This window comes from Nicotiana sylvestris, chromosome 1, assembly GCF_000393655.2.
Source record: "Nicotiana sylvestris chromosome 1, ASM39365v2, whole genome shotgun sequence".
In the NCBI taxonomy this organism is placed as follows: Eukaryota; Viridiplantae; Streptophyta; class Magnoliopsida; order Solanales; family Solanaceae; genus Nicotiana; species Nicotiana sylvestris.
Genome location: NC_091057.1, coordinates 44,615,700 through 44,640,999, shown reverse-complemented (window position 1 = coordinate 44,640,999; position 25,300 = coordinate 44,615,700). Strand labels below are relative to the sequence as shown.

Genomic DNA, 25,300 nt, shown 5'->3' with positions numbered 1-25,300 from the left:
TGCGGCTATATTTTCGCTTCTGCGGTACCGCATCTGCGGTCTAACCCATTGCATCTGCGGTACTCACTTAAACTCCCCTTTCCTCAACTGCGATCAACTTTCTGCATCTGCGCCATCGCAAATGCGGTATTCCAACCGCTTCTGCGGTTCGTGACGACTTCTCCAAATTCCGTTTATGTGGCTAACCTTCTGCTTATGCGGCGCCGCACCTACGATCCCTAATCCGCAGGTGCGAAAATACCAGAAGCAACAAATTCAGCAGCTGCAACAAAATTTCAACTTCTCCGTTAACCATATGAAATTACCCCGAGGCCCCCGGGACCTCAATCAAAAGCACCAACATATCCTAATACCTTATTCAGGCATGTAGCAATCTTCAAAACACCTCAAACAACATCAAATCAACCAAAACACATCGGATTCAAGCCAAACTTTCTAAAATCTTTCGAATTCCGCTTTTGATAAAAAATCCTACCAAACCACATCCGAATGACCTGAAAATTTGGACACACATCCCAAATGACACAATGGAACTACTGCAACTCTCAGAATTCCATTCTGACCCCTATATAAAAATCTCGCATACCAACCGGAAATCGCTAAAATATCAACTTCGCCAATTCAAGCCTAAATCTACTCTGAACCTCTAAAACTCATTCCGATCACGCTCCTAAGTCCCAAATCACCTCCTAAAGCTATCCGAACCATCAGAACGTACTTCCGAGCCCTCTAACATATAAGTCAACATCCGGTTGACTTTTCCAACTTAAGCTTCCTTAAAAGAGATTAAGTGTCTCAAATCTTACCATAATCATTCCGGATTCGATCCGACCAACCCGATACCACAAAACATGGATAACAAAGTATAAAGAAGCAGAAATGGGGGAAACAGAGTGGTAACTCATGAGATGACTGGCCGGGTCGTCACATTTCTTGAGTAATATTTCTATATTTTTGTGATTAGAACAACCTTGGGTTTGAAGTTGGAGAGATTAAAAAAACTTCACTATAAATGAATATAGGAACAAAGAACTTTACAAAGAATCTAGATCGAGAGCTGAATTTTATTTCAATACTGGTTTGCTTTACTTTACTGTTAATTTTTATTATTAATCATCGTATTTAATAATTAGTACTAGGTGAAATTATGTATCCTTAAAACCACTTATAAATTTAATTGTTATCCAATTTTAAGGGTAAACAGTTTGGCGCCCACCGTGGGACCGAAGATAATAGTGATTGCCTGGTATTAATTCTCATAACACACACTGCTTTACGCTTGTTCTTATAAGTGCTTTTGATTTCAGATTTAGCATGTCGAACTCACAAACACTACCCACACACGCCGACAACGACCTAGGTTTTCATGGAGAAAACGAAAATATAGCCGCCCCAGGGATCAAAGTGCCTCAGGCTGGCCTCGAGGGAATACTAATTGCAAATCCCATTGACGTTAGCTCCCATGTCGCCCTAAATGCAAATCTGGGCATTGATCTCGAGAATATCATCCGTAGGGAAGTTCGATCAGGCGGTCGAGGTATGCAGGGCGAAGACGGCGGAGCCAGTCTTCAACTTATATTTGAAATGTTACAGGCTCAACAAGCTGCCATAGCTCAACTACAAAATCAGAATAGTGCACCGAGTGGGGTCGAACCCAAACCCTTACTAGAAGTTGTTCACAGGATCGAACAAGTACCAGAGAGGCCAAACGAGAACGAATTGGGGACTGACCCCACCATCATAAAAATGCTCGAAAAACTCACAAAATGGATCGAATCGGGAGGGAAGAAGATTGAGGAAAATAACAAAAAGATAGAAACGTACAACTCTCGAGTTGATCAAATTCCGGGGGAACCACCGATTCTGAAAGGTTTGGATTCGAAGAAGTTCGTGCAGAAGCCTTTCCCCACAAGTGCGGCTCCTAAGCTCATCCCAAAGAAATTTCGCATGCCAGAAATTCCCAAGTATAATGGGACCACTGATCCTAATGAGCATGTCACTTCTTATACATGAACAATAAATGGGAATGATTTAGAGGATGAAGGATTGAGTCTATTCTGCTGAAAATGTTTGGAGAAACTTTATCGAAGAGGCCGATGATATGGTACCACAACTTACTGCCCAATTCCATTGATTCCTTCACGATGCTCGCAGATTCCTTTGTCAAAGCACACGCCGGAGCAATAAAGGTTGAGATTGGGAAGTCGGACCTTTTCAAAGTAAAACAGAAGGACAACGAAATATTAAGGGAATTTGTATCTCGGTTCTAGATGGAACGTATGGACCTATCCCCGGTCATATATGATTGGGTTGTCCAAGATTTTACTCAAGGTTTGAATGTAAAAAATTTAGTGGCCTCACGACAACTAAAGTAGAATTTAATTGAGTATCCAGTTGTGACCTGGGCCGATGTGCATAATCGGTACCAGTCAAAAATCAGGGTCGAAGATGATTAGTTGGGATTCCTGCCGAGATTGTATGTGACAATCGAATAACGAGGCCATGAATACGAGCCTAGAATTTTTATATGAAAGATGCAAGGCCGCCTTCGTTCGATTGGCCTCACAAAAATAACGAATCGAAAGGTACTACAACCGAAGAGCCAATTTTCGACACTTTAAGAGTAGTCACCCTCAACACTGGAAACCCGAATGAAGGAAAACTTGGTCCAAATTGGGAGGGACCATATCAGGTCTTCGACATCATCAGAAAGGGATCCTACAAGCTCGGCACGATGAACGGCGAACAATTACCAAACAATTGGAACGTATCACTCCTAAAGCAATGCTACTGCTAAGGTACGACATTCTCCATTTTCATTTATATTTTAAATTAACCAATTACAGGTGTTCGATCGAGGACGACGATGGATTCTTCAACACAGAGTCTTTAGGTCTGAAAGCACGCGTTGCACTCTTTTTCCCTTAGACCGGTCTTTGTCCCAAATAGGTTTTTTAGGTGAGGTTTTTAACGAGGCAACCATTGTTTGTGCTAACTTAGAGCAACTCAACAGTATCCGAGGCTTCTCCATAATCAACCTCGAATATTGGGGGGCATCACCCTCGAATGTCAACTTTGTTGTAAGAAAATTACTTCGTGACAGCGGGATCTTGATAGGTAAAAGTTTTAAGGGCCAAATGGTCGAATGAACCGTGCCCATATAGGTTGATCGAGCCCTGACATCAAACATGTACACATGTATAATCATCTATTAAGAGAAGTATTTTTCCTTTCCAAATATCTCATGCCTTAGAAAAATTTTACTTTACAATTTCATACTCTTGATCTATTTTGTAAACATGCTTAAAGGCCGATCACAACTGAAGTTTGAACAATTAACCCCATACTCGGGGACTGCCGTCTGAAAAATAGATGAGATCGAATTATTAAAACCTCGAGATCATAAGACCTTAAAAAGGGAATCCTCGATTTTTATAGGCCACGGCCACCCCACTCGGGGACTAACACTTCGAACAAGCTCGAAGTATAACGGGAAAACAAGCCCAAAAGGCAAGTCCCAAACTAAAAAGGCTACGTCCAAATTAACACGGTTCGGAGACATCTGAATTTTGTAATAAAATAGGCCTTCGAATATTCTCATAAACTGGTTAAAAAGGCTACCCTCGGCAAAATTACAAAGGGCTTTGATAGTATCAAACCTCGAGAACCCTAATGGGTACAAAATTGTTCGAACTCTCGAACAAATTCCTTATTTCGTGCTAAGGCATTACAAAACATTACAAATGGCTTCGATAATATCAAGCCTCAAAAACCCTAATGGATACAAAATTGTTCGAACTCTCGAACAATTCCTTATTTCGTGCTAAGGCATAACAAATTTTATATAACTAACAATAAACTTTTTAAGCCAAAAATGGGAAAAAGCCAGCCTTTTTACAAAGGCCACATCGGCCTAAGACAAAAGCCTAAGGTCCATCTTTTGTTTTGAGTTTGAGGGATCATCCTCACTTAATTAAAACCTAAGGGTTACCCTACTTTAAGTTCGAGCAAGCACTTGCTCAACACTAGTTCGGTTTCGGTCCAAATTGAGTAAGCCTCGAACCTACGGATACAATTTCATAAGGCATAAATGAAGTAAAGACAAGACAGAAAGAGAAAAAAGATCTTTGTATGTATATCAAAAATCATTTACAAGGGCATCATGGCCCGATCAAAACTCTTTACAAAGTCCAAAATGGCCTTAAAAGAAACACTACTAATCCTAAGGGCCTAGTTTTCTTCGGGAGCAACCTCCTCGCTCTCGGGTTCTTCCCTACTTTTGGAACCGCTCAAGCTCTCAGAGTCATCATCGTCAGGAAAGGCCAACTCTTTGGCTTCAGCTTTGAGCTCTTTGGCACTCTTGATCTCAGCTGTAAGATCAAAGCCACGAGCATGGATCTCCTCGAGAGTCTCTCTTATAGACTGGCATTTAGCATACTCGACAACCCGTTTTGCTTGAACCTGAGCAGCTTCAACAACCTCCTTTGCCCGAGCCTAAGCAGCTTTAACGTTGGTCTGATAGATGGCCACCATAGCATTGGCATTAGCCTTGGCCGCTTCGATATCCAATTTGGCCACTGCAAGTTCCGTTGCCAGCTTCTCTCGATCGGAGGTCGCTAAACCCAACTGATACCGGAACTCCTCAATTTTCTTGGCTTGCACCAATGCATTCTCTTTCAAGCTTCGAAGCTGGTTCTTAGCCGAGGCTAGTTGAGCTCGGGCAGCTTCCTTCTCTGAGGCCAATCGGTCCATCTTTTACTTCCATCCTTCGGCCTCAACTTTTAGTGTGTCTGTCTCTTCACTAAGTTGCCTGATCACGTCAAGCTTTTGTTGGACCTACAGTTTTGAACCATTAGCTATGACTCCTGGATCGCCATCACTAACTTCAAAAACTCTTCTTACCTACTCCATTAGTTCGGCGTAACCTTTTTGAGCCGCTTCTAGCTCAGCACGGAGGCCTCTAGCTTTCCTTTATATTTGCTCACTGAGAAGTTTGAAGGCATCCTTTTCCTTAGTCAGCTCCCGGACCTCGGCCTCGTAACGGCTCAGTTCCCCTCGAAATTGGAGGAAAGCTTCGTGATGAAGGACTGAATCCTGCAAACATAGAAGGGAAAGTTATACAAAGGGAGAAAAACCTAAGTTATACAAAGGGAGAAAAACCTAAGTATGAAAATTGACGAGAAAATCACGGATTACCCAGTTTAGGGCCTGTTAGGCTCGTTAAAAAGATAAGGCGCTCCCACCTCGTCGATTTGGACTCGATCTTCCTCGGTGACCAGACATCGAACATAGCTGGCCACCCCTACGGGGGCATCGAGAACACAGGCATCCTCTGGGACCGTGATCACGATTGTTCGTTTACGACCGGGATCAACATCGGGGGTCGAAAATTGATTGCTCGTTTGGAACTCGAGGAAGCCTCGCCCGAGCTCTTCCTTGGAACCTCCAAGTCACTTAGATCAGTGACATATTCTACCCTAATAGATAAGCCACGAAAAAGATCCTCCTCTCTATGGCTTCCTTCCCCATGACAACTTTTGACAGCTTGAGCGTCGCGTATCAGAGAATCAGATATTGAAGGAAACATGGGGGAATCCCCGATCTCTATTGCCCCAAGTGGGTCCTTTGAGGCACTGCCTCCATCTTGAGGAGCCTCAAGCTCGGCTCCTGCGCCGACATCCATCGCCTGTTCAATGGCTTCTTTGCCCCAAATTAAAACATCTTTGGTTCCTTTTGGATCGGGGACTTGGGCTGAAGTTTCCTCCTCGACCCCTCCGAGCCCAGACTGAGTAGTATCGACCCCCACTATTTTAGAAGCTTTCCGAGCCCCGGTGTTAGATTGTGCACGGGCCACCTGCCCGAAATCATCTTCATTCCCTTCTTCTTCACCCTCTTCAGGCTCATCTCGTATCCTGAGGACTGATTCCATTATTAGAGGGATAACATTCCCCTTGTGGGTTTGCCTCTTTTTGGGCTTTTGCTCATCTAACTTCGAGAAGCTCGAAACCCCTATCCTTTTCCGCTCTTTCTTCTACTTTGGAGCGGATGGATGGGGAAGGTTTGCTCCATTGCTATATGGGGGCCTCATTGGCGCGTCCTTCCCGAGGCCTGCAAAAGAAAGACAAGTAAGATCGAGAAGAAATTCAGATTGTGATCAAAATTGTTGAATCATACGAAAACTTACCGTGGTTTCGGTCCTCCCATCAACCCTTCACCAAATCACGCCATGCACGCTCAGCATGTGTCGACTTCAGCACTAGGCTCTTGACCCAGTTCTCGAGCTGGGGGATCGCACCTGGCATCCAGGCAATGGCTGCACCAAATGAAACGCTGATAAAAAAGGATGAAAGAATGAAGGTAATCAACAGAAGTAAAAGATGGAGTTATACTTACACTTCATATTCCATTTCTCTGGAAATGGCATACTTTCAGCGGGATCAGGTCCGAGGTCTTCACTCTGAAGAATTAGCCCATCTAGCCCCGGTCCTTGTCCTCGTCTATGCTTGAGAAATCTTTCTTGGAGGCTCGATGTTGAAGCTTTATTAGCCCCCTCGATCAAGTCGGGGGCTATATAAGCATATGAGGTGGTCGATGGTGAAGGAAAGCCCGTCGACTTTGCTCACAAAGAAGCGGAGCAGTATTGCTATCCTCTAGAAGGAAGGGTGAATTTGATTGAGGGTCACTTTGTACTTCTTGCAGAAGTCTACAATGACCGGGTTCAAGGGGCCCAATGTGAAAGGGTAAGTGTAAACACTTAGAAAGCCCTTAACATAAGTAGTGATTGAATCCTTAGGCGAGGGCACCACCACATGCTTATCAACCCAGTTACAATCCTCCTTAACTTGGTCGAGAAGGTCACTGGTGATCGTGCATATGTACCTCGACATTGGCTATCATTGGCCCGCAACCGAGGGGGTTTTCTCAGCCTTGAAGTCAGAATCAAGGATGCACCCACCGAGAATGAATTCTTCAGGGCATGGCTCCGCCGCTGGTTGCTCGCCGGCCGGCTGAGACGAGGAAGTATTTTCTTTCTGCGGAACAATTTTAGATATTTCGGCCATTTTGTTTTTTTGAACAAGGATTAGGATATTTGGTGTTTTAATAAGAGGTTAGCAATGAAACTTGAAGATTTGCAGATGAAGAACTTGAAAAATGCAAAGAGCTTTGAAGATTAGAACAGAAGTGATTGAAAGTAAAGTTTGAAAGAGTGGAAAAGAAGCCTATTTATGGATTTCACGGCGATGGCTCAAAGTTGTTAGTGGGCGACCATCAACTGACACACATTAATAACCTGGGGAACTGCACTGATGGGACATTTTGGTCACCTCTATCGCTTACGTCACAGTGATGACCTCATGACAAATCTGGGTAAAGATCGAGGACTCAATTCGTTTCTTGTCATTATATTCCAAAAAATGAGGGGACTATCTGTATATGGCTAAAACCGGGCACACCCGATTTTACTGATTAATCGAGACCAGGGGGATGGATCGAGGATCATCCCCATAGTATATCAGATAGAGACATGAGGATAAGGTACCGAGTTTGGGATTCAAAATACCTGTCGAGATCGAGACCAAACGGGATAGACATCAAGCAAAACCGAAGATAGCATAATAACAGAAATGCGAGATATCCGTGACTGGTCGAGGATCATAGCGAAAATCTCGGAACGAATCAAATCAAGAACGGTTGTTTAGCTAATTATGGGATTTCCTTCTGTAATTAGAATTGTACCATAAGTGGAATTCCTCTACTATATAAAGGGAGGTTCTAATCATTTGTAGAGAGATTATTCTCGCATATCAAAGTAATGCAATATCTTTCTCTCTTATACTCTCTTGTTCACAAGTTTATTTCATATTCCATAGCTCTATTCTCAGTCGGTTCGAGGGCGATCTAGCTCGAGGGCTAAATTGTATTTCAATACTAGTTTGCTTTACTTTACTGTTAATTTTTATTATTAATCATCGTATTTATTAATTAGTACTAGGTGAAATTACGTATCTTTAAAACCACTTATAAGTTTAATTATTATCCAATTTTAAGGATAAACATTGGTATAATCTAATTTTAATAATTGCGAACAAGAAAACCTCTTACAAAAATAACTTAAACAATAAGTAAACAAGGAATTTCATCCAAGTACATGATAAGTTAAATGTAGAGTAGATCGTGAAATTTTAAAGTCAATCAAACAATTACTATTCAATTTTAACTTAATTGATTATATGAATCTTCTTATAGTAATTCCACTCATTTGAGAAGTACATACTATGAGCACATTAAAAAATCGGCATAATCATACACTATCTATACACCAACCACAGTTTATCACAACTCTCTCTTTGTTCTTCTAATTTTTGAGCTTAGGACCGATAATAATTTGCATGCAATACTCAAATAAGAAAAGATAGATCATGGTTCAAACTACAAAGTTAAGAAAGAAGTAAAGAGAAGATAAACGTTTATCTATTCGGCCACATACAAGAATCAGAAGCATTAATGTTTCATCATAATTAAGCTATGCTCTCTAAAACATATATATCTCAGACTACAATATCTTTCTATTTAGCTAGAACTTCTTTTTCTTTAGAAAAGCATTTACACATACCAAAAAACTATAGAGATACGAATATATTGAAAGTCAAAGTGTAATCATCAGTTAGAGGCATGGTAAGTGGCATGTCCCCTCCAAGATTTAGATTAGGAGGACCTTTAATTGGAGCCATTTCAAGCATATCGCAACTTCTTTAGCCAACTCTTTACAATACTTTAGGTAACTTTACAATCTTGTTAATTAAATTTTATGCATGATTTTTCACTCATAGTTATGTGGCTATAGCTAGAAAATCATTTACATTTTCCAAATTTGATTGACAAGATTGTGAAGGCACCTAATATAGTGGTGAATGAGTTGGCTAAAGAAGCTGTGACATGTTTGAATTAGCTGCAATCGAAGGTACTCCTATGCCTAATCCTAGAGGGGACATGCCACTTACTGCGCCTCTAACAAACAAAGAGAGCAAGTCCATTGACATTTTCTTCGACAATCTCATGCAAGAAAGTTCATTGCTTGCATGATCTCTGCATAACAATTTAGTGACTCATTGATTCAATTTTGATGAATCCCATATAGAAAAGTATTCATAATGGGATAGAAAGATTTAGCTTTTGATATATAAAGGTCATAGGTTTGGGGAAATTATTTTGGGACAAGTTATAGTTCTTAGGTTTGGACAATTTATGACACATTAAAAAGAAGAAGCTGAAATGTAATTTGCAAAATGGTGGAGATATACAGAAAAGAAATAGAGAATGTAATTGTGGGATGGGGTAGAGGAATAGAGAGGGGGATTTTATAGTTGCTCTGAGGAGGACATGCCAGAATGGAAAAGTATTCCAACACTAAGAAATATGGGAAACTTATAAATAACTTTATATACTGTTTTACAATTAGGTTTCAGAAATTAAAATTACCCCTACCTAACTTAAAAACCTACCATAACATAAATTTAATTTTGATTGCATGACTAAATTATTTCATTTCTTTATTTGTTCAGTCAAAAATGTATAAACCTTAAAGTTATTTTCTTATCTGTATATGCACTCATTTGTTAACAAACCCGTCTCGTACTTGATTTTTAGCTAGTCTAAGATATATATTAATCTTGCTAGGTTAAATTTTTTGACTCACTAACATAATTGTTTGATTGATTTGTAATGATTAAACTATATAATGTTCACGCTCATATCACGTCGAGGTACTGCAAGAAAAAAATAGCAAAAAATAAGTTAATTTATCTAGTTAATTAGTTAACATATTGGTTAACCATATCTGAAACATGAAAATAATCATTGGCTTATTAAATTATCTAATCAAACTCTATCTTACGCATAATTATCAGAGTATGATTTATAACCTCTAGATTTGAATCATTGCTTATATACCGATATTGGCCATAATTAACAAGAATAATTTATAGTCTTATTTCTTGCTTTTAGTTTTGTTATTATGTTCTTTGTGTATATACTCCTTTTATAACTTTGTAAGTGTTAATCATTTTTTTCCCAAGTCGGTTGACTTTGCGTTTGCAATTAACTGAGACCATTTTAGCCCATGGATTACAAATTTGCAAGTCAATTAAGTCAGTAAAACATGCTTAGTTAAGTGCAGAAAAGAAGTTACATTTCCATTCATTTATACAATTAGTAGTAAAAGTAGCCACCTTAAAAAACAATATACTAGTTATGCCCACAAATGCATGTATTATTTATAAATTATATTTCTTCAATTGCAACTTTGCATTTTGATGACTTCTCATCTTTCTTTCATCCTTTTTATTTGGAAAACTTAAATGTGTTAATTTGACATTTGATCGTTTGATTATATATTTGTCACGATCCAATTTCTCCTATAGGTCGTGATGGCGCCCAACGTCGCCGCTAGGCAAGCCAACGCTTGAACTAGCCATGTATTTTTTTCTTTTTAGTAATTTTAAAGTAGTTGGTTTGTATTTATTACGAAAACGAGAAGTGAAAAATTTAATAAAGCAAGCGTAAGCTCATAAAGGAGCAAGTACAGTGATATAAATACCCACAAAGCATCAAATATCTACTAGCATGCTTCCAAGATCCTTGTGTCATAAGTGTATGGGCAACTAGTGGAATATACAAAACACTAAGCTATTGTCTGGAATAGAGTATACAAAAAATAAATACAAAAGAGAGACTCCGGGTGCTGCAGAACGAACTCAGAAAGCAGCTCACCACTAAGCCTCGGAGTAACGGGGGTGCGCGTCGGAATGACTACCAGATGCACCTGCCTCAAATCCTGCACGATTAATGCAGAAGTGTAGCGTGAGTATATAAACAATATGTACCCAGTAAGTATCCAGTCTAACCTCGAAGAAGTAATGACGAGGGGTCGACATAGATACTTACTATGGGCCAACAGTATAATACAGGAATGCTAAATAGGGATGGAATATGTGAATAATAATAATAACATGATAGCAAGCAGTGATTAAATAATTCTTTAACTGATATTAAATTCCAAAAGTCTTTAATTAACACATACTAACTCCAAATAAATTTGGGGCTAATAAATAAATTATAACATCTCAATTCATAAAAGTAATATCAAGTGTATTCGGGCTCTAAGAATTAACACGCACGATTTATGCCGAGGTCGTACGGCCTGATCCAGAATAATGTGTACACTGCTGAGGGTCAAGCGGCACGAACCATAGATGTATCCACAATAAGAGAGAATACTCTATGAACATCCGATTTAAAAGTTATTACAAGACTAATACACAAGGAAGCACAATCTCTATTAATGGTCATGTAACCCGCCAAAACTCAAAGTGAGTGAAATTTGATCTTTACGAATCTTTCGTCAAGTTTCAATATAATTTAGGCACGTAAATTTACAAGTAGAGTGCAAACAATATAAGTATTTCATGATTTGGAGTCCTAAAACTACTCTGACTTAAGCATAATTAGTAGCTACACACGGACTCTCGTCACTTCGTGCGTGCGTAGTCCCTACAATTAGAAGCAAATAGTAATTTAAAACACCTATGGGGTAAATTTCCTCTTACAAGGTTAGGCAAGAGATTTACCTCATCTCAAAGCTCACTTTCCGGGCTACAAATTCACTCTAAGGCATCAACTTGGTGCCGAACAATCCGAAACTAGTCAAATATTATATAAATAAATCAATATACACTCAAAAGTTAATAATTTAGCTATTAAAGTGATTGCCCAACCTAAATTGGAAGATTCTTAAAATTCACCCTCAGGCCCACGTGCCTGGATTTCGAAAATATTTGAAAATAAATGTTACCCATAACCTCACAAATTCAAATATATAATTTTCACCCAGTTCCATAATTATTTTCGTGGTTAAATCCCATTTTTATCCAAACCTAGATTTTTCAACTAAACCCACAATTTCTACACTTTATGAGCTAAAAATCTACCCAAAATGCATGTATTAAACTCATCTTATATAGAAATTGTTGGGGTTTTAAGCATTAATGAGGCTTAAAATAGGGTGAATGGGAAATGGAGGGAAATGAAATTTCTAAGTGAAATTTTAAGTTTCCCCCTTGACAAAGGGACATTGTCCCATATTAGAAGAGGAAGAGGTTTTTTATTGGTATATAAGATATTTCTCTTCTTCTAGCTCTTAAAGAGTTGAGAAGAAGACAAGCCTCGCACCGTCGTCGCCGTCGTCGCTCGCTCGGCTTCGTCTTCGGATTTGGTCAATCGATTGATTGATTAATTTTTTGGACCAAATTTATTTGTTAATAGTAAAATATTAACAGAAATGTTATTAAATATCCGTTTTAATAACAGAATATTCTTATTAAAATAAATATTAATATTAAATCCAATTAGTTTTTCGTTTTTCAGTTGTGTAACTGAAAATTAAACTTCCCTCTTCAATTCCCGATTTATTATTGCATAACTTAGCCATTTATGTTATGGCATTTATGCTATGGGCGTTTTGCATAAACAACCATTCTGAAGAGTTGCACCTCTTCAGTTTCCAGCCCAACTTTGGCTATAAATACAAGTCCATTCTCTCAGAATTTTTATACGATTTTCTGAGTTTCTCCTTCTTCTTCTGCATTGTTTTAACTTTAAAGAAAGCAACAGTAAGTGTGATTTGCTACCGAACTTTGTGTTCGCTGAAACACTGGGAGTTTGAAGTACCAGTACACCAGTGTATAATTCGTTCTATCCTAGGAGAAAATAATCCATAACCTTGGGTACTAGGAGGGGATTAAATTCCTTAAGGAAACATTATGAATTCAGTGGGCTCGGATTAACTTTTGTTTCTTTACATTTTCTGTTTATATGTTTTTCTGTTTTTTCAGAATTAGTTTACAAATACAGTTTACTGACAAAAATTACTTACCTCAAAGTTCTAGGTGAAAACCTCTCTTCAAAGAGCTCCAAAATCGCTCAAGAGATGAAAGAAATGAGCCAAAATAGCCTAAGTCACGATATAAATGCACCCTTTATGCCCAGCGGTTTTCCGCACATACGGAAGAATCTCGCTTATGTGGGACGGCTCCTACGGTCGATTGTCCCATCTGCGGAACACGCATGAGCCACGACCAGCAGCACCTACGACCAAGTCTCGCATCTGTGAGCCAGCTTCTGCGGCTCACCTCGCGCACCTGCGACCATGGCCAGGCTGCCTCTCTCCGCATCTACGGACCCCTTTATCGCAGAAACGAGTTCGCTTCTACGGACCTTGCTGAATCCCCTCCATTCTGCTTCTGCGAATGAGACACCGCACCTGCAGTGCCTTTCCTACGGCCATTCCCACCTCAGTTGCGAACATACCAGATGTTAGCCACATTTAGCTCTTCTCCAAAGAGCAATCAAGCTCCGTCGACCCTTCGAATCCTATACAGGGGACCCGGGTCCTCGACCAAACATATCAACAAGTTCGTAAACGTAAAATGGACTCGCTCGAACTCTCGGAACGCGTAAAACAACATCAAAACGAAGAATCACACCCCAAAACCAATCGAATCAACTTATGAATTTCAAGTTTTTCCAACTCACTCCGAACGCGCCGAATCATGCTTAGACTATTCGGAATGACACCAAATTTTGCGTGCAAGTCTTAAATTACCATACGGAACTATTCCTAGGCTCGAGATCCCAATCGAACCTCTATAACACCAAATCCTACCTCAAACCAAATTTAAAGAACTTGAAAACCTTCAGTGTGCCAACTTTCAATATTAAGTGCCGAAACGCTTCCAGGTCATCCAAAAGCTGATCAGAACATATGCCCAAGTCCAAATCATCATACGAACCTACTAGGATCGTCAAATCCCGGTTCTGAGGTCGTTTACTCAAAATGTTGTCTCAAGTCAAACATAACCATTTTAAGCCAATATTAAGGAACTAAGTGTTCCGATTTCAACCCGAACTCTTTCAAACATGAATTAACCATCCCCGCAAGTCATAAAACAGTAAAAACACATATATAAAGTCTTAATTAGGGGAACAAGGATCTAAAAAGTAAAACGACATGTCGAGTCATTACAATATTACTCTTGATTACCCCGATGACTTGTCAGTGAATGAAAGATAATTAAGTATTCCTCTCTTCATTTTGTTCTGTTTTAATTATAAAATCTTAAAGAATTTTTATTTCAATGATAACCTAAAATTCCTCTAACACTTATCCTTTGAAACAGTCTTAAATAAGTACCAGCATGGCAAAAGTACTTGATAGAGTATTTTGTCCTCGGTGGACATTTTGGTAGGCAAAGATAACTAGCTTGTAGAACTTGAAGAAATTTAATATCTCCAACAGCAAAAAATGTTAAAATGTGTGCTTTCGAATAATTTAATAGTATAAATAAAATTTGCCTATAGTAATGAACTTGAATACGCAAAAATAGATAAATCTCTAGAAGTTTTGCATATAGATCAATATATTATTAAACACTTTATTCATTTAAGACGAAGCTCGTCTATAGAAAAATAATGAAACTATTTGAAACAATAAGGAGAATGCCGACTCAAGTAAAGAAGATAATAGGACCGAAAGAAAATAAGGAAAATCAGTTATTTACCTCAAATTTGTCAAGGAAGTTCATTTAGAACACTTGCAAGATGATACGTACTTGACACTAGTTTAAGCCCTTTTTCTGGTTAGAAACTTTTCCAAAAAGTTCTCAAAAACTAAAAACAGCCACATAAAAACATTTTTTATGGAAATAAAAAGCACTACGCGCGCGCGATACTTAGGGTTTTTAGTGAAACAAAAACTGACCCCTCCCACCCCAAATATTTTCTCAAAAAATTAATTCGAACATAACTTTCCTAAGTTTGTTTCAAAAAGAAACTACTAAACCAAAACAAATTAATACATAAATTCCAAAGGGCACCGAATAGGATATGCATGTTTGTGTAACAGTATCCTATAAAAGAGGATACGTTCTTCAATTACAGTGCCTTTTCGATCATACATGCATGTATATAAAAGCCATATGTCACAACATCACCCGTGAAGTCTGCAGTGAAAGAATTTGATTGAATGATGACAAACTGCTTTATGATCACGGGCTTCTAACTCATGGTTCTCCTCTTTCCACCGTATGTCTTCCCTTTTCATCCTAGGTACTACTGATTCAGAATTTAAAGTTTATACTAAATCAAACTACTGTGTTCCCAGGAATTCACATTTTAGTCTCTAGATCCGCCACTTCCACTGTACTGCGCAAAAGGAGGTGGACTCGAAAGAATTATAATTTCTGAAAATTCATGCAAATTTAGCGAACAGTATAGCACAATAAAAGAAAATTTGATATAGTTAATTATTAAGTTTTAGGTAGCCACGCCAGTAAATTTAGTACTTTCCGTCATATGTACTAATTTGTTAGGAGTCTTTTAGTCTGGCTACAAATTTATATATGTGCTAGCTAATACTACTGGAAAACCTAGAATATTTTTAGTGATCAAGAAATTTTTCCTTCATTTTCAATAAAATATTGGGCTGAAATGGACCTAAACTATGGAGCAACATGAACATTCAAAATTCATATAGCCGATTCTAATTTTACCGGAATTGGCAGTAACAACATCTTTAGTGTTTTGTTCAAAGGCGGACCTATATGTTATGTTGAGGGGTTATCGGACCACGTAAATTTCGATAAAAATCTTGTATATCTATGTGTGTATACCTGGAAAAAGGTTAATTTAAATCACTTGGCACCCTCAACACCGGAAGGCTTTAAGGGAACAAAATATTATGACCCAGTCACATTAAAATCGTGGGTCCACACCCACAATCTTTTAATATGTTTGGTTATTTTTCAGCTTATAAATTCAAGATTTTAACCTCCAAACTCCACACACAACTTGGTTGGCTGAGTTAGAAATTAAAGCTAGCCAGAAAATAAACATGCCTATGATAGGAAACAAAGTGGGAGTATTGGTTACGGTGTTTCTAGGAATACTACTACTTATAGCAGAATTAACAAATGGGTTGAGCTTGTGTAACATGGGCGATGATGGACTCACGGCGTGTAAGCCATCAGTAACAAAGCCAAATCCAGTGGAGCCATCAGCTTCTTGCTGTGAAGCCTTGTCTGGTGCAGATTTGCAGTGCTTGTGTTCTTATAGGAATTCACTCTTATTGCCTTCTCTTGGAATTGATCCAGAACTTGCTTTGGCTCTTCCTCCTAAATGCAATCTCACTTCTCCTGCTAATTGTTAAAAATATAGAGGTCTTTAATTTCTTCCCTATACCTAATATACCTTCTCTATTAAAGTTTTGTCCTCTATATTTTGTGTTTGATTTTGAGTGATAGACCCGTTTGAAGAGGAGCATAAGTGTACTTTTTCATCCTAATAAATGGATTTTATGCGTTAATTAAGTTTGACCGCATAAAAATGAAATTCAAGTTTGCTGAGAGAACTGGAGTGAATTTACGGCACCAATAAATGAGTGAAATCACACCCTGTGATTAGTTATACTAGGATTATTTATATTGGGATTAATTATATTAGGATTGGCATTGCTTTATCCTGGGATAACTATTCTACAACTATAAGTTATTCCGGTACTATTTTTAATCCGAAATAACTTATCCAAAAATTAGTAACCAAGTAAGGAATAAGGCGATACTAATTTTTACCCCAAGATTATTTTTGCTTATCCATCATACCAATCGACTCCTTAGGGTTGCCGCCCTTGGCCGAACCCTGCATTTGTGTACCGGTCTGCCCTTTAGACATAGTATTACACCGATAAATGAGTGAATTTAGAATAAAAGTATATGTGTATTTTGAGGATTCAATTTATATACACCAATAGTGTAAAGATTACGCTATTAGTGTATTTTAACTTATAGCTGATATTAACCCACTTTATTTTCAAAGTTACTAATTTTATTTTTTTGGATGGTTAACCATAGTTATGTTTTTAGGTGATTTGATAATGTAAAAGAAAATTTTAAATTATTATTATGTAGAAGTCAAACCCTATTTTTAAAATTATTTAACTACATAGACACACCCACTGCTCCTTAATTACTTCCATCCCTGGAAATTGAAGGAGCAGAATTGCTGCGATGTAAAGAAGATTAGAAGACGTTCAAACAGTTTTTGACTAGCTTCTATTGTTTTTTTTTTTTTTTTTTTAAATTTAAATTTAGTGTGTGTATAAATTTATGAACATGCATACAGTGGCTAATTGGTTGTTACGTGTATTTTATTTTCAGCTGTCTGCAAAATGGCTGATTTAAAAGAGAGGAGACAGAGATGATACCAACTCTCCCACTGTTATCAACAACAAAAAAAAACTCTCCCACTGTACTTTACGTTTGATTTTCCATGTACTGTTTTCAAGTTAAATAGCCAATAAAGTAATCACCGGTGAATTTGTAATACACAGATGTGCTGCATATTGGTCTCTTTTCCATTTGTCTTTCCTTTTGCCCCAAATTAAATAACGAAAACTTCGAACCCGCTCTTGGTTTTATTTTTTTTAGCTGCACTGGGAGCTTTAACAAATTAACAAAGTAATGCTCCCTCCTTTTCCACCTTATTCTACATATTTCCAGAATACGAGGGTTAAATTACCTAATCTTTGATGTGTATTTGAACGTACAAAATATTAAAATTTTAAAATAATCTACATATTTAAAAGTTACATAAAAATAACTATACGTCACAGTAATCAATAATTTAAAATATTCAAAAAGTATATGAAAAGATCGATATCAAAGGAAAACTATTTTTTACTAATGCTAGTATGATGTTAAGTATTTGCCCATATTTTTTTGCCATATTTGATTTTCATATTTCTTGAAGGAAGGACAACATATTTACAATAATTGACTCTTTTCTTTTCGAAATTATAAATCTCTCAATTTGGCTAGTTCTTTTCTTGGAGAAAAGATTTTGGACTTCTGCAAATTGAGGATCATTCCTTCTCATTCAGCAGCTCTGCAATGTAGCCATTCCTTCTCATTCAGCAGCTCTGCAATGTAGCCATAAAGGGTTTGAGAGTTGTTTAGATAAAGAATTTTTTAGATAAGTGATATCCTGCTGCTTGTGTGCGTCTCTTTGTGAGGTTGTTCTCTCGATAATTTGCACTTTCTTTTATATAGTAAATTATTTACCTCCGCTTCTTGATGTAGGTCAACAACATTAAATATTTTTATCTCTTTTAGTATTTTTTTTATTGTTTGACTTATCTGAAAGTACAAGAGGAGGGGAGGGGGATGAATTGTAATCGATTTAAAAATCTTAGTTGACTAAGTGTAAGTTTAGTCGACTAGACTTTGCACGACGAATGATTTCAGTGGAAGTGAATTGGAAGAGCAGAAAGGTAAAGAAGACATAACAGTTTTTATACAGGTTCAGTACCGGTGTGGTACCTATGTCCAATTCCCTTGGGTCACAAAGATTCTCTTAGATCTTGGATAAATGATTACAACAATGATGGTTTTAGTATGTTCACTACCAACGATATACAACAACAGTAATTTTTGCGATGTTAACACAACTCTCGTTTGTGTTCTAACTCTTCCTATATTTTGTGACACTTGTAGACTCAACAATACATTATTTGTACTAAGAACTGGAAAGGCTCAAAAACAGATAATTTAGTTGCGCGCCTTTCAATGTTCTTCTACTTCTTCCTTTATAGCTTTATGAGTCTTCTGCTTCCTTGTCTTCTGGGATTGTATTGCAGCAATTCTAGGAGCCCTTCCTTGTGAGGCATATACATCTAAGAGAAAGACCCAAGGATAGCCTCATGAATCCAGCTTGAAATGGTAGCTAGATGCATCTTTATTCCTTACGAATTGCTTCTTTCATTCTTCTTTGATTTAGGATAACCTTGGTAGATTGCTTCCTTCATTCCAGATTGCTTCCTTCATTCCCTCTTAACTTGAGCTTCTGCAGAATTTTCTTAGTTTGATCGGTGGCCGTGATTTGCTCTTTTCCCATTCTTGCACACTTGAGGATCTTGGACAATGCTGATTGATTAACTTTTCTTCTTCTTAGGCTAATTGATTTATTTTCCATGCAAAGCAAGGTTCAAGATACATCGGCGTTGAGTAGATTTTCTTTCCTTTTAGCAACACTGTTGCTCATTAGAATCTGCATATACAAGAATATATCATTAGTCAAAGCTTCTTTAGGATTATTGAACATTATTAAAATTCTAAACTTAACAATCTCTCCCTTTTTGGTGATGACAATAATCTAAATAAAGTTTAACTAATTTATGGATTCTTCTCTTTTTCAAATGTGCTTCCCCTGTCTAGTGTGCTCCCCTGTCTTCAAGCTGGTTCTTGTGTGTTGGTTTTGAACTTTCTTGAATCTGTACTCTTTTTTTCTTTATTCACCCCCTTTGACATCAATCAAAAAGAGCACGAGAAACAATTTGCAATAATAGTACTAACTAAGCAGGCAAAAATTATTTACAGCTAAATAGTTATAGTAAGCATAGTCGATTGACATGCTCATCCAAGACACAACCAAAAGAAATAGTCTTAAATCACCACATAAAACAAAAATAAAAAGATTATCTTAAGCATCCAAGACACTTAATTTCTTCCAAGGAAGTACTTCAGGGTGTTGATCACTTTAGTGTAGAAGCTGTTATAAGAGGCATCAATATCTTTGGTGACTTTGGTCAGCTTCTTAGTGACATCCTACATGACCCTAATCCCTTGCCTCATTGTGGCTTTGAGAGTGATCCTTAGCTTAGCCACGTCTGCTCCAGTTTCCTTGGTTACTTCCCTAATCTTGTCCACCTGCTCCTGCATAGAGGTTAGTAATACCTTGATACCTGTAATATTTGCTGCATCAGCTGGTCTGAGGAAGAGGATTTGTTAGCTTCAGATTTGATCCCCCCACTGCTTTGAGTAGGGATGAACTCTGGTGCTTTGTCTTTCTCAAGCCAAGTTCCCTTAATCAAGGTATACCCATCATGGCAAAGGCAGTCTTGTCATAGATGCTGGAGATAGTTTTAGGAGCATAGAGAGACAGATCCACTTTCATAACTTTCAAGATGTGAGAGATTAGTAAACCATAGGGCAGGCTGCTCGCAGAAGATGAAACATCCCTGATACTTTCAAACATGTGCTGACGGACCTCGGCAAACCAGTTGATAGCTTTACCATTTACCAAATAATACAAAACAAATGCATCTCTGAGAGACAGAGTACTCAGTGAACTAGTACAGGGTAGCAAAGTGGTTGCAATAATATGTGCTAGAACACAATGTTCAAATTCAAGTTCTTTGGTCCTATATCATGGGGGTTTTCACACAATACACTCTTGGCTTCTTCATCAAATGATACTTCAAAATTATCTGGCCAAGAATATTGCACAAAAATATAGTGCCTAACAAACTTTGTGGCAAAGATTTTCTCAAACTGATAAGAATTAAGTATAATACGAGTTCCTAAGACCATGGATTCTAGATCAACTTTATCATTCATAAATAGATTTGCATAAAACATTCAAAAACAGATAGAACATCACAGTGAGAGTTCTACATAGACTTTAAATTGACAGTGTGTCCAAAAGCAATCCACTTTCCTTTGAAGGAAACAAGCCTAGCCTTCTCATTAGGGCCATAGAAATTCATCTTGTCTTCAGGAACAAACTCTACACTTTCAGTTTTTCCCTTTTTCTAAGAAGATTGTTTGGGGATGGACTCCATTGGTCATTTTCCTACCCTCTTTTGGGAGATGAGGATGTCTTCTTGAGAGTCACTCGAATCTTCTTCTGTCAATGGATGATCTGTACTTTTGGAGGATTCTATATTAACAAGGTCATCTTTTTAGTGGACTGTTTTGTAGTCCATTTGTGTTGGCCTATTATACTGCTAATTTATAGAATTTAGAAGGATGGAGGGCATGGAGAAATGCCACATGTGGTAGGGTAGTAGGCTGGTCACTCGTCGTTGCAATTTCAGGCTAATTGATAACTTGTTAATTGGTTGTGTTATGGTGTGTTTGATTTTTTTTGTTGTATTAAAGGCCCCAAATTGTAGTTAGGTTATTTTTGAGTTGCTGGTTGTATTATATTATTGTCCCGCCTACAGTAGGCTTGATGGAGCAGTCAAATTAGGGGATATGCTGTCCGTTTTATTTTAGAATCGAGTTATCGTTTAGGATACGTGATATACTAGCACCATCTAAGTTGTACATATATTTCTTTGTTATAGGGTTTGCACACTAGTTGTCGTAAGCTTGTTTTTGAGTTGCATTGGCGACTTGAGGTATGTTAAGGCTATCTCTTCATTCCTTTTGGCATGATCCATATGATACAAACGAAACGAGCAAGCACACAACTTTCACAAATGATTCTATTCTTAGAAGTACTAGGGTTGCCTATATTCTTGATCCTCCATGTGTCCTATTATCGTATCATCTATTCATGGGTCTCATGACATTCTAAGAGATCTTATTGACTTACTTCATGATGCATTGCATTCATTTATACATGTATATATTGATCCATGACCAGATGGCATCATATACACGTATAGTATATGTATGGGGTATGAGAAAGGTTATGGCGTTATATATGCACCACCACCTGATCAGTTGGTATACGTTGATGATTTCGCCCACAGTGGCCAAGATGATATGATGGAATGCCCTCAGAGGCTTGATGATGTTATATATGCATATACCTATACATGATATGACATTTATACTCAAATGCATGCCATTATAAATGTTTCATGATTCACAGAGCTATTCAGACATACAGGTTGAGTCATTTACTCCATGTTTCTTTCATATCTTTTAAATACTGCTTTCATGCCTTACATACTCGGTACTTTATTTTTACTGATATCCCTTTTGCTTGAGGACACTGTGTTTCATGCCCATAGGTCCTGATAGATAGGTTGAGAGTCCTCCTAGTAGGTTATCAACTCAGCGGAAGGTGTTAGAGTGCTCCACTTGCTCCGGAGTTACCTATTTGGTCAGTATAATTTAGACATGTATTGATTAGTATGGTGAGGGCATGTCCCGACCTTTATAATATTTATGTACTCTTAGAGGCTTGTAGACAGATGTCATGTATATGGATACTTTTATGGCATTCTCGGCCTATGTTTTGAGTATACAAATGATCATGTCAGCCTTATAGGCTTGTATGTCACATGTATAAGTTTCTATATCATGTTGGGTTGTCCTATGTCTAGTATTCCCTTTTGTTTTATTTTGGTTATCTCATGACGTCCCTTCTGGCCCATTTACCCATGATAGTATGATAAGAAAGATATGTTACATTGGTACTCGGTTGAGTAAGGCACCGGGTGCCCGTCGCGGCCTTGCAATAGCGATGACTTCTTTTGGATATGGAGGAGGAAGGAGAGGGTTTGGCTTTAGCCATGAGGAGAAGAAAACAGAGAGATAAAGTTTGGTTTCTTTGAGAGAATGAGAGATATAATCGAGGAAAAAAGGGTTAAAAAAGGATTAGAAAGGTCACCTCAATTCTTGGAGAGACGTGTGAAAGGCAACTGAAAAGTTTCCTTCTGCAAAACCCGCTGTCAGTTCACAATAAATGCATGTATAGACTAATCAAGTACTTAAAAGATTTTTGGGGCGAAAATTATGAGATATATGGAAAAAAACTAAAACAATTATGGAAAACATAAACATAGTTATGCGGGAATTGTACAGATACCAATTTTGTTACGAAAGAAACAAAATCTTTCTTCAAGTAAAGGTTTTGTAAAAATATCCGCTAACTGATTTTTAGTATTTACAAATTCTAACACAGTATCTCCTTTAGCAACATGATCATGTATAAAATGATGCTTAATCTCAATATGCTTAGCCCTAGAATGATGCACAGAATTTTTTGATAAACAAATAGCACTGGTATTATCACACATAGTAGGAATAGAGTTAAGACATAAATCATAATCTAACAGTTGGTGCATGATCCATAGTACTTGTGTGCAGCAATTGCCTACTGTCAAATATTTTGCTTCTATGGTAGATAGAGCTACACAACTTTGTTTCTTACTGTGCTAGGATATACTACCTCCGTTTTAATTTAGATGAGGTAGTTTGACTCGGCACGAAGTTTAAGAAAAAAAAAAGACTTTTGAAACTTGTGGTGTTAAAAGCTTAAGGGGTAAAAGCTTTGGGGGGCTGTGACATGTGTGTGGTTATAAAAGCTTCTCATTAAGGTAAAATAGAAAAAAATAAAGAGTTTAAAGTTGAATTATTTTCAAATTTAGAAATATGTCATTTAATTTGGAACAGATTAAAAAGAAAAGTACCTCATCTAATTTGAAATGGTAAGAGATTTTCCAAGTAATTGGCACGTTCCACTTGTGATTTTTCTATGAATTTTATCTCCTGCAAAATCTGTATCTGAAAAGCCTTTGAGATCAAAACTTTCTAAACTTTCATATCATAAACCATAGTCGATTGTCCCTATCAAATATCTGATAATACGTTTAACAACAGTCAAGTGAGATTCTTTAGGAGCTGACTGGTATCTAGCACATTTGCAAATACTAAACATAATATCTGGTCGACTAGCTGTAAAATAAAGTAGGGAGCCAATTATGCCCCGGTACTTTATTTCATCAACACTCTTACCGTCTTTGTCTTCATCCAAGGTTGTTGATGGACTCATAGGTGTTCTTATGTCCCCTGCATTAGACATACCAAACTTTTTGGTGAGTTCTTCGTGTATATCATTTGACTAATGAAGATCCCTTTCTGTACTTGCTTGATTTGAAGCCCAAGGAAGAAAGTTAGTTCCCCCATCATACTCATTTCAAATTCTCCTTTCATGATGTTTGAAAAATCCTTGCACAAAACAGGGTTAGTACTGTAAAAAATAATATCATCTTCACAAATTTGTACAATTAAATTACCTAGAGATGATCGTTTGATAAAAAGAGTGGTATCAATATTACCTCTGTCGAACCCATGTTCGACCAAAAATGAACTTAGCCTTTCATACCAAGCTCTAGAGTCTTGCTTTAGGCCGTACAATGGTTTGGATAATTTGTAGACATGATTTGGAAATGATTCATTTACAAATCCTGGAGGTTGCTTAACAAATACTTCCTCAGAGATGAATCCATTTAAGAAAGCACTTTTCTCATCTATCTGAAATAGTTTGAAAGATTTATGAGTAGCATAGGCTAATAGAATGCGAATTGATTCTAACCTGGCAATAGGGGTGAAGGTCTCCTCGTAATCAATTCCCTCTTGTTGTGAATAACCTTGTGCGACTAGTCTGGCTTTATTTCGCATGACTTGTCCAGATTTATTCAACTTATTTCTGAATACCTATTTTGTTCCAACAATAGATGCATTTGGTGGCCTAGGGATGAGTTCCCATACCTTATTTTTTTCAAATTGATCAAGTTCTTCCTTCATTGCAGTTATCCAGCTTTTGTCCCTAGGTGCCTCATCCATTTTTTTTTGGTTCGAACTGGGATATGAGAACGATATTCGATGTCTGCTTTAGTGATCTTCTAGTTTTCATTCCCTCCTGAGGATCTCCAATGATATACTTATGTGGATATCCAGGCTCACTTTTTCATTCATCTAGGACAAATAATGCTAGCTCTTTTTCAATAGAATTTATTGGATCAATTGTAGAAGACTCCTGATTTTATGTAGGATTGTTATTTGACTGATCTTGCTGATCAGGCATTTCATCAGGAGTGATTTCACCTGTATTGATAGACTTTGGAACTATGAAAAATTTCTCATCTTCAGGAAGTTGATCATTCCTTAAGTTAGGGTTAGTATCCACAAAAACAACATGAATAGATTCTTCAATGGATAAAGTACGCTTGATAAAAACTCTATATACTCTACTAGAGGGATAGTATCCAAGAAAAATACCTTCATCGCTTTTGGGATCAGCCTTACCAAGATTGCCTTTTCTATTGTTGTGTATAAAGCATTTGCAGGCAAAAGGATGGAAATAACTGATGTTGGGTCTTTTTCCTCTCCATAATTCATATGGAGTCTTCTTGAATATAGGTCGATTAGGCATCTGTTGATGATGTGACATGTTATGCTTACAGCTTCTGCCCAGAAGTGGTGTGGAAGAGAATTTTCCACAATCATGGTTCTTGCCATATCTTGCAAGGTTCTGTTTTTACGTTCTGCCACTCCATTTTATTGTGGTAATCTTGGAAATGAAAAATTGTGAGAGATCCCCTGATCATTGCAGAAGTTCTCAAATGCTTTGCTTTCAAATTCTACTTCATGATCACTTCTTATGGAGGAAATGT

The 25,300-nt window shown here is 37.5% G+C and overlaps 1 protein-coding gene across 1 annotated transcript; it reads left to right on the top strand.

Annotated features, from left to right (window-relative positions):
* The first annotated feature begins 15,946 nt into the window (after positions 1–15,946).
* Positions 15,947–16,261, top strand: LOC104231270 (putative lipid-transfer protein DIR1). The gene has a single exon (XM_009784235.2). The coding sequence runs from the start codon at positions 15,947–15,949 to the stop codon at positions 16,259–16,261; it is 315 nt and encodes a 104-aa protein (XP_009782537.1).
* The last annotated feature ends 9,039 nt before the right edge of the window (positions 16,262–25,300 follow it).